Source organism: Lipophrys pholis (assembly GCF_963383615.2).
Source record: "Lipophrys pholis genome assembly, chromosome: 7".
Taxonomy (NCBI): Eukaryota; Metazoa; Chordata; class Actinopteri; order Blenniiformes; family Blenniidae; genus Lipophrys; species Lipophrys pholis.
In genome coordinates, this window is record NC_137638.1 from 7600725 (window position 1) to 7618616 (window position 17892).

The 17892-nt window shown below is 42.3% G+C and overlaps 3 protein-coding genes across 3 annotated transcripts; 1 reads left to right on the plus strand and 2 right to left on the minus strand.

Annotated features, from left to right (window-relative positions):
- Positions 1–270: 270 nt before the first annotated feature.
- Positions 271–7914, plus strand: mfsd10 (major facilitator superfamily domain containing 10). The gene is made up of 13 exons (XM_080467165.1): positions 271–418; positions 2436–2620; positions 3245–3341; positions 3417–3520; positions 3685–3843; positions 3947–4138; positions 4660–4762; positions 4870–4981; positions 5085–5193; positions 5277–5367; positions 6899–6946; positions 7035–7124; positions 7207–7914. Exons 2-13 carry the CDS (start codon positions 2438–2440, stop codon positions 7308–7310), a joined length of 1392 nt encoding a protein of 463 aa, XP_080323291.1. The 5' UTR covers positions 271–418; positions 2436–2437; the 3' UTR covers positions 7311–7914.
- LOC308112000 (uncharacterized protein) lies at positions 7365–13650 on the minus strand. The gene is made up of 2 exons (XM_080467166.1): positions 13362–13650; positions 7365–10430 (listed from the first exon to the last, which is right to left on the minus strand). Exons 1-2 carry the CDS (start codon positions 13552–13554, stop codon positions 9442–9444), a joined length of 1182 nt encoding a protein of 393 aa, XP_080323292.1. The 5' UTR covers positions 13555–13650; the 3' UTR covers positions 7365–9441.
- Positions 13651–14450: 800 nt separating this feature from the next.
- LOC308111829 (uncharacterized protein) lies at positions 14451–17502 on the minus strand. The gene is made up of 2 exons (XM_080466878.1): positions 17244–17502; positions 14451–16323 (listed from the first exon to the last, which is right to left on the minus strand). Exons 1-2 carry the CDS (start codon positions 17470–17472, stop codon positions 15212–15214), a joined length of 1341 nt encoding a protein of 446 aa, XP_080323004.1. The 5' UTR covers positions 17473–17502; the 3' UTR covers positions 14451–15211.
- Between the last annotated feature and the right edge of the window lie 390 nt (positions 17503–17892).

The following is a 17892-nucleotide window of genomic DNA, read 5'->3' on the forward strand; positions in this document are numbered from 1 at the left end:
TTTAACTGCTTTTAATTTTAAATAGAAAATGATCATTTGAAGTAAGAGTGGCAGGGTTTATCAATTAATCTTCTGTCTGCTCCCTTTCATTCAGGATTTTATAAACTTTAGTTCTGTATTGTATTTGATAGGGTTTTTTTTTTTGTTATTTTTACAATGAAACTAACTTGATAAGATAAGATAAGATAATCATCATCATCATCAGAGGTTCATATTAATAGAACCAGGTGAAGTTTGAAAAACACGAGCAGCACCTGAACGCACCGTGGTGTGTTTGCGGTTATTGGTTACCGCACACTGTTGTCATCCAAATGTAAGAGGACACCGCTTCCTGGTGTGTGGACTCACTATAATGGTCAGATGAGGAGGTAGAAACCTTCCATACCTCGATGTGAGAGCAGCTCTCCGGGGAAACAGAGTGAGTACAATCCTTCACCTTGTCTCGGTTCTCGCTGTGTAAAGAGGAGATGCTGCCGGTGTTGTCACCGGGTCAGTGTCCGGTTACACTGACATCCACTCACAGGGAACACGTTGCTTCCTTAATTTGAGTATTTTTATTTGTATTTAATTACAAATAGTTTACTTTAGGAGTAATGCGAAGAGTGTAGGGAGCAGGATGTGTTGCTCTGAGCACCGAGAGGAATTATTTCCTTCTTCCTTGAACGTCGCATTTCTCTGCCTATTTCCTGATGACTTACTGTAAAAGAAGAAGTTAAGAAACACCCTGGCACACTATCATATTCATAAACATTTATCTTTGGAATAAGCAAACTTTTCACTCTAACTTTGAAAATGTGGCAACATCCACAAGTTCAATAGGTTAAAAAAAAAAGAAAAGTAAGTAATGTTGATCACGTTGTATAGCTACTGCCTAATGTGGGCTTGTTGAAAGATTTACAGTTATGAGGAAACACTTTTGAATGTTCACTCAACAATCTGTCAGCAAGATTTTAGCGGATGGCACCCTGCCTCACAGTCAGAGAATTCCTGGTTTGAATCCTGTTTGGGGACCTTCTGTGTGGAGTTTTCACTGTGCATCAGGGTCCAATAGTAATAATAATAATAATAATTATTATTATTATTATTATTATAATAAGTATTATTATAATTATTATTTTTATTAACTGACGACTTTGAATTACCTATCATCCCACAACTTTTGAGATTAATGGTTGACCGATAAACCAAAAAAGTTTGAGGTGTCTCAAAGAGACACACAACCACACACGCTCACATTCACATTTTGGGGCAATTTAGGATTAGGATTGGGATTAGGATTGAAAATGTATTGTCATTACACATGGACCAGTACAGAGTAATGAAAAGTCATTTGGCATCCCATTGTTATATACAGAAACGAGTGATTATATATCTATATTTGTATGTACAGAAAAGTGAACCCAGTCATGTTAATCAACAGCTAGAAGACAATACTACAAATGGCATGGTGAAATATACATATATACATCTTTTATATAGATAAATTTGAGAAGTATATAGACATGCAATCATGAAATGGGTGCGCATGTGTAGAGGTATGGTCAGTGGGAGGAGGAATTCAGATTGAGAACAATGGTGGAGTGGGGTCTGCAGGGGTTAAGGTTTAAAAGGAAGACAGCTCTGGTAAAAAGAAGTCTGCTGCTTTTGGTCCTGGGGCACCTGAAGTGCCTGCCTGAGGGCAAAGGGGTAAACAGCCCATGTGCCAGGTGTGAAGAGTCCTTAAGGATGCTGTGAGCATGAAGCAGACAGCATTATCTCTACTTCAGGGTCACCAATTAACCTCACGTTTTGGGACTGTGAGAGGAAACCAGAGTACAGGGAGGAAACACAGGTAGAACATGCAAACTACACTCAGAAAGGTCCCGGCCAGTACTTTAACCCTGAGGCGAACACTGTGAGGCGAGAGCGCTAACCACTGCCATGTGAGCATATTTATAACTCGTGGGAGACGCTCACCTTTCCCATGTGACTATTTTAAATTCATCAAAGTCAAGGGAGCTGAAGCTCTGCCCACTGTCTTTACTTATCTGACTCCTTCTTTAAATACAGCATCATTAACTGTAGAAACAAACCACACCATGCACAATCTTGTATGTGAATTCAAACCATTTGTTCCCAAACTTTTTGTGATGGAAAAAAAAATCACTTTACATTTTTGCTATGGTTTTATAGAGAAACAATAATGTGCCACAATAAATAACTATTCCATTCGTGCTAGTTAGCAGGGGAATAGAGACACAGTTTAAGTCCAGTTCATCCCAAATGATTAAAAAAACGTGAAGTATGTCAATATTCAATAAATAAGATACAATATGAGCTTCTGACAGTGCAGATCATTCTAGAAAATAATCCATGCTAATGACAGACTGGGATATTCTCTTGAAAAGTCCTGGAAGTGAGGCGACACTTATTCTCATGTTGTATTCGTCCAACAGAAATGGAAGTGTTGCCGAACTCAGGCGGAGGAATGTCAGTGGAAAACAAGCCTGCAGACGATGGAGGCGTCTTCTCATCGAAGGTCATCCGCATCGTGTTCGTCACACTGCTGCTCGACCTGCTGGGATTCACCCTCATTCTACCTCTGCTGCCTTCTATTCTGGACCATTATGCACAAACTGGGGTCAGTTCGGTTCAGTGCTTTGTTGCATTTTTACTTTGTGTCTGTGGACTTCTTGTTCATTTATTGAAAATATCAAGCGGATCTAGGAAAAGGCCTTCTGCTGTTGGATTCATTCAATATTTCACAAGGTGTACAAGCCTTTATTTTATTTTGTTATACATCTATAAAAACTGGATCCTCTTTTACTCACACTCAATAAAAAACTGAATTATATTAGTATTACATACCCTACTAGTGTTTTATCTGGGCACATTTAATCAAAGTGTTTTAAGCCATTATATTTTGAGATATCGTGCCTTTAATACTTCGGTAAGAACATGATTTAATACATAGGAAACATGAGAATTGGAGCAAAAATAGGTTCCTTCTGAAGACAACTAAAAAGAAAGTACAAAAATGTGGTATTTAATCATGCATTTGCCATTTTCCTGGCTGACCTTGAAAAGGTGGTCTTGAATTACATTTCTTTGAGGTGTCGATTGTAATGTGCTCTCACACAGTGAGAGTTTTGTGTAAAATCCTAACCAAGTCACGAGTGATCAGACTAATCGGATGAGGAGTCTGGAGAATCTTCGCTGCCGTGTTAAAGTGGCGCTTGGGTCTCTGCGCTGTGTTGTCCGACAGGATGCCGTGTACGAGTCTCTGCAGAGTGTTGTAGACTGGTTCAGGGAGGCGGTCGGGATTCCTTTGGAGAAGAAGTACAACAGCGTCCTGTTCGGAGGTATGTCGGATTGGTTTCGCCGCCCGTAGAGCTGAGCCAGAGCTGATTCCACGAATGGTTGATGTTCTGTTGCAGGCCTGATCGGGTCGCTGTTCTCCCTGCTCCAGTTCCTGTCATCGCCTGTGACGGGGGCTCTGTCGGACCGTCATGGCCGACGGCCTCTGCTGATTCTCACCACAGTAAGAAAAAAAAAAGCCAGTGTTCCACTTATACGAGATTATGTTTATTAAGGTGGTAATCCTAATCCCTGCTGATCTTTGAGTCACTGACTTTGTCACCATTCATTCCCCACGTCCTCACAGTGCTGATTCATTCAGATAAAAATGGACGCCTTATTTTTCAGTTGGGCCTGATGTCCTCCTACGCAGTCTGGGCTGTTTCCCGGAGCTTCAGCATGTTCCTTTTGTTCCGGGTAATTGGGGGCATTTGTAAGGGCAACGTCAGCCTCTGCACCGCCGTCGTGGCTGACCTGCCTTGCCCGAAGGCACGGAACCGAGGAATGGTAGGTACACGCATCCTGGCTCTCATTATGATCGGGATCAGCGTCACTGGAGCATCAGTAACGACGAGGATCTGATTCTCACAATTGTTTCTCATTCGAGCAGGCGATGATCGGCGTGGCCTTCTCCGTAGGCTTCACAGTCGGACCCCTGCTGGGAGCTTACTTTGCCATCAGCTACAGGACAGCAGGAAACGACTTCTACCACACCCCGGCGATGCTGGCCTTGGCTTTCAGCGCCGCCGATCTCCTCTTCATCTGGCTCGTGCTGCCAGAGACACTAACCAAAGACAGAACGGTTCGTTTGTGGAGGTGGTTGGTGTGAGACAAGCCCAGCTTCTTAGTTTAAATCAGGAGGCAGCAGCTTTTGTCAATTCTTTCAGAAATGAAACCCACACATTTCAGGGTAGAACTATCAAGGTCTTTTTTCTTTTCTTCTTTTACTTCTAATATGAGAATATTAGAATGGAGAAGGATTTAAACTTGGATTCTTATTTATTCTTCTGTTTTAACCTATTTCCACTTATCTGTTACACTGCATTTTAGGCACCTTATTTTATCTATCTATCTATCTATCTATCTATCTATCTATCTATCTATCTATCTATCTATCTCATTATGTGACATTTCTATCCAATCAAATCTGTTGAAGAGTCAAACAACAACCAGAATGACACATTTATAGCTTTAATGCTTCTGAATGGAGAAATAAAACCGACTGTTCTAGAGTACAGATCACACAATGAAAGTGCACTCTTTTTTTTTTAACAATCCACCACATAAACCTACAGCATGAGCAATCATCATGTTTCATCCTAGACTTCGTCTTCAAGCTGCGGGGACTCCCGGGACCTCCTCAGCCCGATATCTTTGTTCCAGTTTTCAGCCGTGACCAGGACCGAGGAGCCTCCTTCTGAAGAACGTAAGTATTGGACGCAATGGGTTGAGGCTTATTCGCAACTTTTGACCCATTTATCAAGCATGATTGAACCTTGGCACGCTAATAGGAATCTGTTTTTTCTCCTGCAGAAATGCAGAGGCTTCGCGTGTTGGGCCTGGTTTATTTCTGCTACCTCTTCCTGTTCTCCGGTCTGGAGTTCACACTAAGTTTTCTGACTCACCAGCGATTCCACTTCACCAGGTGGGAAGTCAAAGATAAAGCTCTGAGCTGGTTATCAGATGTAGTGAGAAAAGAGGAACAAAAACAACCTTTATGTTATTTTATTTTTTTAATCTCTCAACAGTATGCACCAAGGGAAGATGTTTTTCTTCATCGGTGTCATCATGGCTCTGATCCAGGGAGGATATGCTCGCCGGATCAAACCAGGGCACCACATCAGGGCTGTTCGTCTGGTGCGAGCATCACGGTTGGATTTAAGATAATCCCAAGTTATAGATGACTTGACCTCGCTGTAACTTTTCCCTGCTTCTTCCAGGCGATATTAATGTTGATCCCAGCATTCATCCTGATTGGATTGTCCGTGAACGTCACGATGCTTTATGTCGGCTTGGCACTGTACTCCTTTGGTGAGTCGCAATGTCTGGAAAGTAGCAACAATAACGAATCTTAATCAAATAAAATGCACTCCTGGAAATTAAATCAAATGAAAGTGGGGGGAAAAAAAGTTAAATATATATATATATTTTTTAAACATGAATGCAATGATATGCAGAAAGCCTTAGTTCAGAAAATATGATGCAACATAAGAATGTTTTTCAATTTTTTTTTTTTTTTACTTAAACTGAAACAGAAGTAAACGCCTCTTTGAAATAGATTTTACTTTGCAGTATCTGCTTAGACGTGTCAAAACAATTTCTACTGTATCAACAATGCAGCAGTTAAAAAAACCTTTAGAAACCTGAATAATCTGCTTCAGTAAGTGTTTCATGAGCCAGATGGAACAAGTGCTGCTGTCTCACGTCATCGACCCAAGACCAACAAAGTGAGGAGAAACTGTTTATGCTGCCAGTCGAGTTTTTATTGGGCTGAGAAGGTAAAATAAAAGGTCAAATAGTGATATGACAGGAAACAATGCCTGTATGGATAATTACAAATCATCATTTTGAACTCTGGGCAGCATGACTCTGCACAGTGAGGTACTTGCTGACTGGAGTTTGCATGTTCTCCCACTGCCCATTCAGGGCCGCAGTCCTTCACGCTTTGAGGCAGTAAACGCTGAGTGACTCTGGCCTGTCCCAGACAAAACATGAGCAATCGTGAGCATATCACTTGTTGTGGCTTACACTCGGCGTTCTCATCCCGTACAATGGGTTTTGTTCAAAGAAGGCTGTGAGAACCGTGCAGACTGAGATAGTTCTCCGTCTCATCAGCAGCAAGCGCAGCACAACGTAAACACTGCATCAACACAAAGGGGAACCGTCCCAAGCAGGTACAATGATGGACCACATTCACATTCTGCTCTGTTAACCTTTTATTTTGTGGTTGAGCAGGATGAGAGTGCAGTCAAACTTAATGACAAAGCCAAGTATCTACCTGAGTTTATACAATGGCAGTGTAGCAGGTAATGAAATGATGAGATTGCTAACATTTTATTTAAATTAATAAAGACATACAGTGGGTTGCACAAGCATCCAGACCCCTTGATCTTTTCCACAGTTTGTCACATTACAACCAGAAATTTAAATGCGTTTATGTGATAGACAAACACATGCTGCATAAATATGAAGTGGAAGGAAAATGGCGTGCAAACGTATTTATCGCCCTGAACACACCATCCCAGCTTGAGCTATTTTGTGAAGAAATACAGACAGAAATGTCCGTTTTTGCACGCCACACTTTTTGGTTTTGTGTTTGTAAAACCATTTTCCTTCCATTTCACAATTATGCGGCACGTTGCGTTGGTTGAATACATTTACACCTGTGGCTGTAATGTGACGAAAAGTGGAAAAGTCCAAGGGTTGTGGATACTTTTCCAAGCCACAGTAAAACCCTCCCAATCAGCCATTCATGGATGAAACATGGTTGATTTTCATCAGGATATGAGGTGATTTCAACAACATGAAGCATGCCAACACATAAACCTTCTTGTTTCCGCAGCGGCTGCAGTCGTGGTTCCCTGCCTGTCGACGCTCGTCTCTGACCACGGTGAGCCTGCTTTTTCACTCTCGCTGACGGTAGCACTCTTCATTACGACGCAACGCGCTCACTGAAGCGACTGTGGCTGTTCTTCCAGGCTCGGCCAGTCAGAAAGGCACCGTGATGGGGATCCTGCGTAGTTTGGGCGCCCTGGCCAGAGCTCTGGGACCTCTTGTGTCGTCCTCTGGTGAGATATTTCAAGATCATTTGCAGCTTTTTTTAAATTATTTCATTTCCCTCGTGTTTTACTCGTTGTGTTTTCGCTGCAGTTTACTGGATAGCCGGAGCGCAGGCCTGCTTCCTCATCACCGCGGCCTCCTTCATCGTACCCCTGGCTCTGTTGAGCACGGCCAGGCAGCTCAAAGTGGACTGAGCACCACGGAGGCTCACACACACTTTTTTTTTTTTTTTTTAAATGAATGTTTTTAATGTTTACATCTTCTGGGAAAGTTAGCACTGAGTTTTCACTCTGTCTCATTCAATAATAACGGGGGAGGCGTTTACGGTCTGCGCCGTTGGCCAAAAACAAAAATCCCGTGACGCAATAAGACGATCCCATAAATGAATGTTGTTTATGTGCACATGTGGACCGATTAAGACTGTAAACTACATGGGATTGGGACAATCTGAGGAAATGTATGCTGGTGGGTCAAGGATATAACTTGATATCGTCGTATTTTATCAATCACACTGATTTTGTATTTTTTTTAACATAGTATTTTATATTGTCACTCTCTTTGAAACATATTGTTGTATGTAGAGATATTTATCTCATCTAAAGTATTTAATAAATGGGACAAAAATGGCTTCAGTGTAATAGATTCCCTCTGTAGTCTAAGTATTGTGCTTTAGTATTGCTTTATGGTAATCACATCTGGATGGGAATTAAATTAAAAAGTACAAGAGATCCACATCACATATTGTGAAAGTTTTCACACAATATTGTAATAAATTATTTGACATTTTGCATAACTTTTAGAGCGATGACTTAATCAAGTTCATTAACAAGTAACCAACTTAAATTGTCAGGGAACATAGATACCCACCGAGTCTATTTTTAACTTCCTATGTTTGTACATAAATGATCTTAATTTTCCTTCTTGTCTTCTACTAGGCTTGTTCCTTTACTATTAGTGTCGTATCATTTAGCAGTATAAATCTATTATATTCTCCAAACTGAACTGTTTGGAAAAGCAGAAGTGTTATGCTTTTCAGACATTTCTCTAATTCGACAAATCCTATAAAAGTAGCATTTAGATCATAGATCAGCTAAACTTTCATGTATCCTGTCGCTGATATCAATGAACTAGTTAGTGTGAAGAAATGCAAGAATTCCAAATCAGGTAAATTTAACATTGTTTTAAATTGAATCACGTAGGCTCAGGGGTGACCTGTGAATGAATGTCTCCAACTCAGGTCGGCCTTTGGTCAGTTTTTTTTTTTTTTTTTAATACAAGTCCAGTTTTACTTTTCTGCTGTGACAGAGATTCATGCAGGACTCAGATTTCCTTTGCCCTGGATGTAGACTGTCAGGCTGGAGCACTTTTTTTGCTCTTCAGCATCGCCTTTGCTTTACAACATTCACAACACCCTGATCAGAACCGTCATATTACAAGAACCTGATATGACCTGGCTTGACAAAATTGAGCCTGTGCGTCTGAACTGAGGGCAAACAATCCACTCTCGAGATAAAAATCTATTTGTGTTAATCTAGCTTTATAAGAGTTGAAAACATTTCAAAGAAAACTGATTTTTTTTTAAACAAATTTCTTCACAGTTGTGTTGAAAAACCATTTTAAGAGTCGATCTCGAGAATGTAGCAGTACAAAGATTTAAGTTTTTCAGCGCGAGTTAAGCAAACGTAGGCAAACGTGAAAAACGTGAATAAATGAAGCTCTTAATCTGGTTCACACAGGCTCCAAAAACCGTATTTTATCATTCATGCTCTGGAACATTCACACTGAAGAAAGTCTTAAGCATCTTGTTTCAGTCCTGTAACATTCGTTTGAGGCATCAGCGACTTGAAAAAATAAAATAAAACAAACTCAAAAGCTTGTCCAACAAAGCATTTAACGGTTAAAAAAAAAAAAAAAAAGTAATACGTTTACAGGAAGCATGCATGCATTGTTCTGGAACTTTTCAAGAGTGTAACAATTATTTCAAAGAGAAATGAGTAACTGATTGAAAACCTCTGGTTTAGATCAACCAAAGTGTGGGAGGAGCTCGAAACATGAGAAACTGTCAGGAGATCTGTTACTTTAAAATTGTTGAGAGGATTTAGAAAGTCACCAACTCATAGCTGTGCGCTAATGAATTAGAATTTGTGTAAATATATTCACTTCTAATAGTGAGTGTTCTATTGGATATAGCTTTACTCTCCACTTGTGTATTTCTGTTAAAAGAAATCATGCTGGGAAAAGGCTTCTCTTGCAGCTGCTTTTCACTTTAAAAAACAAAACACTAATTTACTCAAAGCAGCTCGTAGTGAAACGACTTGCGTCTGTTCAACAGAACAGCTGTGAACTCTCGCCCTCCGCGGGCTCTCCTGTGTTGTCCATCTCTACGACTGGCGCCCCGGGCAACGCGCCCGTATGCAAGGCTACGTGCCGGGCCAGGCAGGACGCCACGTAGAAGCCCTTCCCGCAGATGACGCACTCGAAGGGCTTTTTGCTGCCGTGCCGCCTCATGTGGACGGACAGGTCGCCGCGGTACCTGTAGTCCTTCCCGCAGATCTTGCAGGAGTACGGCCGCTCGCCGGTGTGGATCCGCGTGTGGTTGTTCAGGCCGCACAGCTCGTAGAAGCTCTTGCCGCAGACGTTGCACTGGTAGGGCTTCTCGCCTGTGTGCCTCTTCATGTGCCGGTTCAGGATGGACGTGTCGGTGAAGCTGTTGCCGCACACTTTGCAGGAGTACGGCTTCTCGCCCGTGTGTGTTCTCTTGTGGACGTTCAGCGCAGATTTCTGACTGAACCTTTTATCGCAGATGTTGCACGAGTACTCCTTGAGGTCCGTGTGGATTCTCAGGTGTCGGAACAATCTGGACTTGAACCTGAAACCTTTCCCGCAAATCGGACATTTGATTGAATTCTGACCCGAGTGATCGCTGGAAGGAACCTGGAACTCTGGGAACGGGCTTCCTCTCTCAGTCGGGGTGTCGGTTACAGCGGAGTCGTTGGGTTGTGGCTGTGTAACAATGTCGTGTGCCAACATTTTCTGGGCCGCGCTTTCATCTGGAGTCGCGGTTTCATCCTCGCTGTGTTCGTCGTATGTGAAAGTCAGCATGAAGCAATCCCTCTCCTTCCTCAACGCAGACTGATCCCCCTGCGGCGAGATGCACAGATCATCCTCTTCCTCTTTAATCTGGGAGTCGTCTTGTTCCACACTGGAACTCCTCTCCTGGTCAGAGAACTGCTGTGGAATCACCCCCTCTTCCTCCTCCTCCTCCTCCCCCTCCTCTTCCTCGTCCTCCTTATAGACAGCTTGCTCTGGTTCATCTAGAGGAAACCATGACAGAGAAGAGGATGAACACAACCACATGTTAGGATGGCCAACTCAAGCGCTATGAAAGCAGAACCGCAGTAACAAACACTGGCGTTTCAGTTAGTGATTTTGCAGAGTATTAATGCACATCGCATGGAAACATATTGTGGTCGTGTGACAGATTGTGTAGCCGAGCTTCTAAGCGCCATCATCCAAATTACAGAGCATCTTCCTCACACCAACCGCCATAACGTCGGCGGTAATTAAAGAGTGAACCAGTCATCAGACTGACCCACACACGGCTCGTCTGAAGTATCACAACACAATTATACAGCTCACGCACAGTATGAAGAGAAGGTCAAACTGAGGGCAATACTTTGCCTTTATCCAGTAATTACTTTTATTTCACAGTTAAGTAACAGTACTACTTTTTCAAGGTACAAAAACTGATTCATACCACATGTATGTAACAGAGATAAAACCCATGTAAAGCCGGTTTTGTTCCATCAAAAAAATCTGACACAGCATCCAACCATCATCAGACATTTATCAAAAAGGCTCCAAAGAGCTTGGAAAGATCAACAGACGACGCCGTTGGTTTATATGAGAGCAGTTATTGTTTGACAGAAACAAACGCAACTCACTGCGCACAACGTTTCTCCATCATCTGATCAGCAGTGATGTTTTCACTCAATGAGCCGACAATAATGACATTAAAACCATCTGTAGTTTTATTTTCCCCTCAGGGAATTCATAACATGACGCGCGCACGCGCACACACACACACACACACACACACACACACACACACACACACACACACACACACACACACACACACACACACACACACACACACACACACACACACACACACACACACACACACACACACACACACACACACACACACACACACACACACACACACACACACACACACACACACACACACACACACACACACACGACCCGTCTGGACGTAACCATTGTCGGGATCCGTATGAATGATCCTACAAGGATCTTATACGTAGAATTCAGCTTCAATAGCCAGACGTTATTTGACATTTCCTTCCTTGTTTTGCAACCAACCGATCATTCTTTGTGAAACTCAAAGACCAGCCGAGGTTATCTTTCCTGAAATGGATGCAGCAAAACGTCCAGGTTTGTAATGAAAACATCAACAAAACTAATTGCGCTTCTCCCTTTTTCTTAATTTGATCAATTACATTTCACTTCAGCCATGCAGCAAACCAGGAGGTGCACAAAGAACAGAAAATACGCTCAAAAGAGCCACAGTTTAGCAGTTTGGAACAAAAGAGGCCTCTGTAGTCAGAACAAGTGGTTTGTACCAGCAGGCTGAGTGAGGTGGAACCAAGTGTTTGAACAAAGGATTAGCTGGGAGCCTTTCTTGATAACCTGTTTATTGAACAGCTTCACCATAGTACACCAGCTCCCTTCATACAAGCTGCTTTTATTATTATTTGAAACATGAAGCTTTGATTTAAAACTTTAAAATGTAAAATCTATTGAACACAGTCTAAAAAAAGGAATTGGAAAATGGGAATAAATATTTGTTGGAAGATTTGTTTGTGTAGAACATTTTTGATAAAATCATATTTAAGAGACACAACATGTTTCATATGTGGAAGATACATCATGTTTTGGTTTCTCAAACATACACTTGTATTTAAAATATGGTACTCAACCACATGACTGATTTATGAACTGCATATTAATCAGTTTTTTCTGTACTTTGAAACTCATCGAGGATAAATGCTCAGAAACAGTTCTGTTTTCTCAGCAGACCACATGATTCTGACATTTTTCATGCATGAATAACCTCCCAAAACAAACTACCACATCAGAAGTGTGTAATTCAATTAAAGCCATGATAAAGTCTTCAGAAAGTCTTGATTTGAGTCGGGGATCAGCCAAACTGAAGTCCACTCATAAACCAGTTATAAAGCCTGTTTCACTTGAGCAGAACACTTCAAACCGTTTGGAGTTTTGCATGAAACGTCTGCTGATATGAACTACGCCTCAGAAAGAAAAAACCAATAACCTCTGAGCTCAGCTACATTTACTCCAAATGTACACAGGAATCAATGGACCAAATTAAGATGTCTTTTCATAACTTCACGATACAAACGGAACAGACACTGTGTTCCTGGAAGGTCACCGCAGACAAAGCTGCTACTTCAGCAGAACCGCAAACCTGAAGAACAAGTAAGCACTACACACTGCTGAATCCACTGGAAACGGAGGAAGGAGGAGGTCAGAGGGCTGCTCAGGCCAGATGTCGAACAACAATCTGATCCGAAACGGTTCTTCCAAGATTCCTACTCAACGTCATGCAGCTTTTGAAAATACTTGGTCAGTATATCCCTGGGACCTGTGTCTTTTCTCTGATATCCTCCCAAAGACATGCTTCTGAGGTGAACTGTGGGTGGATGGATGGATGGATGGATAGATGGATGGATGGATGGACAGACACTTTCTTAGCCATTCTTGCATTATGTCAAGCTTAAAAGGAAGCACTGTTATTCCAATGTGCCTACACAATGATTAAGCACTGCATCCTCAATATACCAGTGTAAATGGGGTGATATTAACTACTTCCGGGCTGTCACGTGAGGGCGCACATCTCGGAAGTGGAACTTTCTTACTTGGAACCTTTCAAAAATTCCCTGCTGCGTGAACGAACCACACTAATAAATCAGCGTTTTTAAAGAATCCGAGGTAAACTGACAGTTTAATAGTTTATATCCAGCATGTATGAGTTTCAGCTGGCGGTTTAAAGAGTAAAGTCTATCCCTTCAGTCCCTCGTTGTACGTCGCGTCTCTATTCGTGCAGGTTTGACCATCAGCGGATCAAACATTAAGACGGAATATGTGTTTTTAGCGTTGTTTTTCTGTGCAGACAGAGTGAGTGTTTGACAGACCTGTCTCTGCTGGAGTTATTAGTGTCTCTGGAGTGTTTATCTGTGCTTTCTGCGCTCCGTGCAGCAGTGTTTGCTGCCGGCTGATCTCCTCTTCGTAGTGGATGACAGTCTCCTCAAACACCCGGAAGATCTCCTCCGCAGCAGCACTCAAACGCTCACTAATAAACTTTCTAAAACCATCAACCGAAGACATATTTGGTTTGAATTCAAGCTTTTATCGGCGTTTTCCTTCCCCCACCACTACGTAAGGCGCCTGCGCTCTGCGCTGTGTGTCACACTTTAATGATCCGACTGAGTACGTGAGCTTGTTTTTGATTCCGTTACAGATCACGTGTCAAAAATTTATCCCCCCCAAAATATCTTCTAATATCCTAATTTTCATGTGTTTTTAATATTTCTCACAGACAGGCTAAATTATTTCAATCTCTTGTTCATAATTCTGACAATTATGGACATTAAAATCAAAAACCTTCAGTGGCTTGGAAAAACTATTGAACTTTTCCACTTTTTGCCACATTACAAGTAAATGTATTCTATTGGGATTTTATAGGACAGACCTTCACAATGTGTCACATAATTGTGAAGTGGAAGGAAAATTATATGTTGTTTTTTTAACAACCGAACAGTGTGGCGTGGAGAATTATTAATTCGCCGAGTCAATCCTTTGTATAGTCACCTTTAGTCACAGCTGCAAGTGGTGTGGGGTATGCCTCGACCAGCTTTGCACATTTCCACTGAAATTTTTGCCCATTCCTATTTGTAAAAGGCTCATTTAGATTGGATTGAGAGCGCCTGTTAACAGCAGTTTTCGAGTCATGCCAGAGATTTTTGATTGAAACGGTTCCACTGTAGCTCTGGCTGTATGTTTAGGGTTGTTGTACTGCTGGAAGGTAAACCTGAATAAAAGTTCAAGGGGTATGAATACTTCTGCAAGTCACTGTTTTTCTTTGAAATATTTCATAAGATTAAAAATAGGATTTATGTACATACAAGTCAAATTTAAACTAGCTCTTTATTGCTTCAGTGTGAATCACTATTGTTTTTACACCCAATGAGGATGTGCTGTTAAAATAAAAATGGAAAGTCAGAAAAACTTAAAGTCATTTTATTTAATAACATATGTACATATACATTTAAACCATCACCGTAATACTCCTGTCATTGATTAAGGTTGTGGTTTTAATCTGAAAGACCAAGACCCAAATAAATTGTCTTTTTGAGAAAAAATTCTTTATGCCATGACCACCTAACATAACACCACACACAAACAGAAAACAAGAAACGGCACATGTCTTTTGGTGTTTCATCAGCATATGACAAAATAATACAATCTCATAAAATCTGGAATTGGGTTGAGCCTCCAATCAGCACTAAGTTAAGACCAAACACAATCATGCACTAGAATCCACTGCAGGGGCTCAGAAACACTTCCATAAACCATTGTCTATGCAAAACAGCTCTTTGTGCAATCCACAAGTAGAGGCCTAAGTCATATGTAAACACAATCTAAGACACTGTCATCTTCACTGAATCAAAGCTCATTTAAGATGGTCTGAAGCCTTTGGTATTCGGATGATTCAATATATGAAATCAGTTTTGGAAAGTATAGACATAATGTCCCCTGGACTAAATATAGAGGGAGCTTGTTCTTAGTGCGAAAGGTTTCACATAATCTGCCTGTGATGGTACGGTGTTGCAGTAGCTCTGTTGAGGCGAGGAGCTGAAACATCTGGAAGGATGACTATCTTATGTGATAGTCATATTATTCGAAACAGATATGAATTGTCCATTGTTCACGTCTCCATGTTTACACGGCATGTTGAATATTCCCACACACACTTTGTAAAAAGTCAGTTCCCCGCGTGTGTCTTCTTGTGATTAGCCAGGCCCGACGCCACGGTGAATGTCTTCCCACAGGTGTCACACTGGTACGGCTTGACGCCGGCGTGGTTTCTCACGTGAGCTAAGAAATTATTATGATACTGAAACATCTGGCCGCAGGCGTCGCACCGGTACGGCGTCTCGCCCGTGTGGCTTCTCATGTGAACTGACAAGTCACCCCGAGACCGGAAGTCCTTTCCACACGTTTCGCAGGAGAACGGCTTCTCACCCGTGTGGATCCTTATGTGGTACTTCCAGTCCGACAGGAAATGGAATCTCTTCCCGCAGGTGGTGCAGGGAAAAGGCTTCTCTTCTGTGTGTGTTCTCATGTGATTGTTCAAAATCGATTTCCGTATAAACCTCTTCTCGCAGGTGGGGCAGGCGTGTGGCCTTTCGTTTGTGTGTACTTTCATGTGCATGACCAAGTTCGCCTCACTTTTGAGACACTTCCCGCATGTGCTGCAGCGGTAGCGTTTCTCATCCGTGTGGCCACTTCGATGACTTTTCAGCGTTGCTGCCTGAGTGAAGCTTTTGCCGCAGATGTCACAGGCGTACGGCCTCTCACCCGTGTGGACTCTCAGGTGTGTGATCAGACGCGACTTAAACCTAAATACCTTCCCGCAGGTTTCACACGAAAAGTTCCTTTGACTTGTGTGAGTTTCACAAGGGATGCCGGGCTTGGTAGAGCTGAAAACAACCTCAATGTCACAATTGCTCCTTTTTCTGCCATCTTGGTTCTCGGTGAAATCAGAGTCGTCAGAGAAGTGCTGCTGATCTGTGTTTCCTTCAGCAACCTCTGACATGTTTATAGAGTCTTCCTCTTCAGGATTCAGGTACAGAGCTTGAGCTTCACAAGAGGCATCTTCATCATAAGTGACAGTTACCATATATGTGTCAGCCTCTTGCTTCAGTGCGAGCGGCCCTCTGTCCTCACTGATACACAGATTCTCCTCTTCCTCTTTGATATTTGGAGCTTCTCTGTCCTCTTGGTCCAAACTGGGGAGAATCTCTTTATTACAGCGCTGCTGCTCTTCGGCAGCCTCTTCTTCCTCCTCTTGACAGGCATGTTCTTCTGGGAGCCCTGCCGGGACAAGTTATACAAGTTGCCAAAGATCAAATTCAGACCATAAACATTACTTCTTAGCATTCAGAGTTGTCAGTTTGTTTGGATGGATGTGTCTGAAATAATGTGTCTGTTGGTATTCATAAGGCCACAATCTGTGCCACCAATACAAAGGACACCATTTCCAAAATGTCACTCAAATGAAGAGATGAAGAAGTTAACGTATCTAGTGATGACACTTAACAATAACAGCTGCCTCTCTGCAGTGATCGCTTCACACTTGGTAGGTATACATCCGACTTGGAGGCAGGGGTGGCTTAGAGTTTAGAGAAGCTCACAAGTTCCATCCTCTGCTGACAGGTAACTGCTGTAGGTCACTGACCAAGACCCTAAACAGATCCCACGGCCCCCAGCACGTGCGGTTAAGGTTTAACTATAAATAGAATGGGATAAATGCAGAGAAGTGATTTCCCCAAGTGGATCCAAAAAGTATGTTTTCCTTCTTTAATCGGAGACGTCAGGGGTTCATTGTGTGCAGCTAAATCAGGGTGAAACCAACTATCTAGGGACTTGTGACATCACTGTTGAGAGCAGCTCCACGCCGCACATTAAACTTTAAAAATATTGAGGAAACAAACATTGTAGTTGTTGTTGCTGGTACACTTTCATATATATATTGAGGCTGATGGTTATTGACTTCTGCCGCACCTGCAGTTTTGAAGACCGTCTTCAGTGGACATGCTTCATCCGTGAGCTGATGAGGTTATGATCGACTTTGTTTTTTTATTTACATTTGACAGAGTGTTTAATAAATATGATCTGCGTGGGACAATCTGACTAAACAGATTCACTTCTGAAGCAGCACGTTTCACATGACAGCTAAAGGAAACGATGTGATCTTCAACACGCAGCTCAGCGATCATTAATGTTGTCCAAACCTGTATCGAGTATCTTCCCTCCAGGTTTACCGTTGCTTTCCAGCAGCCGCCTCACCTCCTCTTCGTACTGGAGCACAGTTTCCTCAAACACTCGGAATATCTCCTCCGCAGCAGAACTCAGTCGCTCGCTAACGAACTCCCGAAAACCCTCCACGGAATTCATCCTTTGTCTATTAAAAGTTGAGCGTCCAGGGTGAAGAACCGTCTTATGTTTTGTTTGTTGAACCATGTGTATGCCGGTTTGTTTACTTCCGGCGGTTGTCACACTGTTGACTTCCGCCGGTAAAATAAAATTGAGTTTATTTTCGTTCCGCTTCCTGTTGTTGATATCCAGCAGCAAACCTTCGTCGCAAAACGAACTATTTGTTCATACGTTAATAAACTAAATCCCCCCGCAAAAATTCCACAGTAATAACACATATAGCAGAAGTTATGTAAGCGGGGTACTTCAGTGTTCAGGACCGACTTCTTTTACCTCCACGTTTAGGGAGATTACCTCTTACACCTGCGTGCTGGCGCCCCCTGCTGTTAGATTGTCGTCTACTGCAATAGAGTCAATTTTCTTCATTTTAGACAAATGACCAAGTCCCCCCCCCCCCCCCCCCCCCCCCCACCCCCCCAAAGCTTGATTATTGTTATTTAAAAGGAC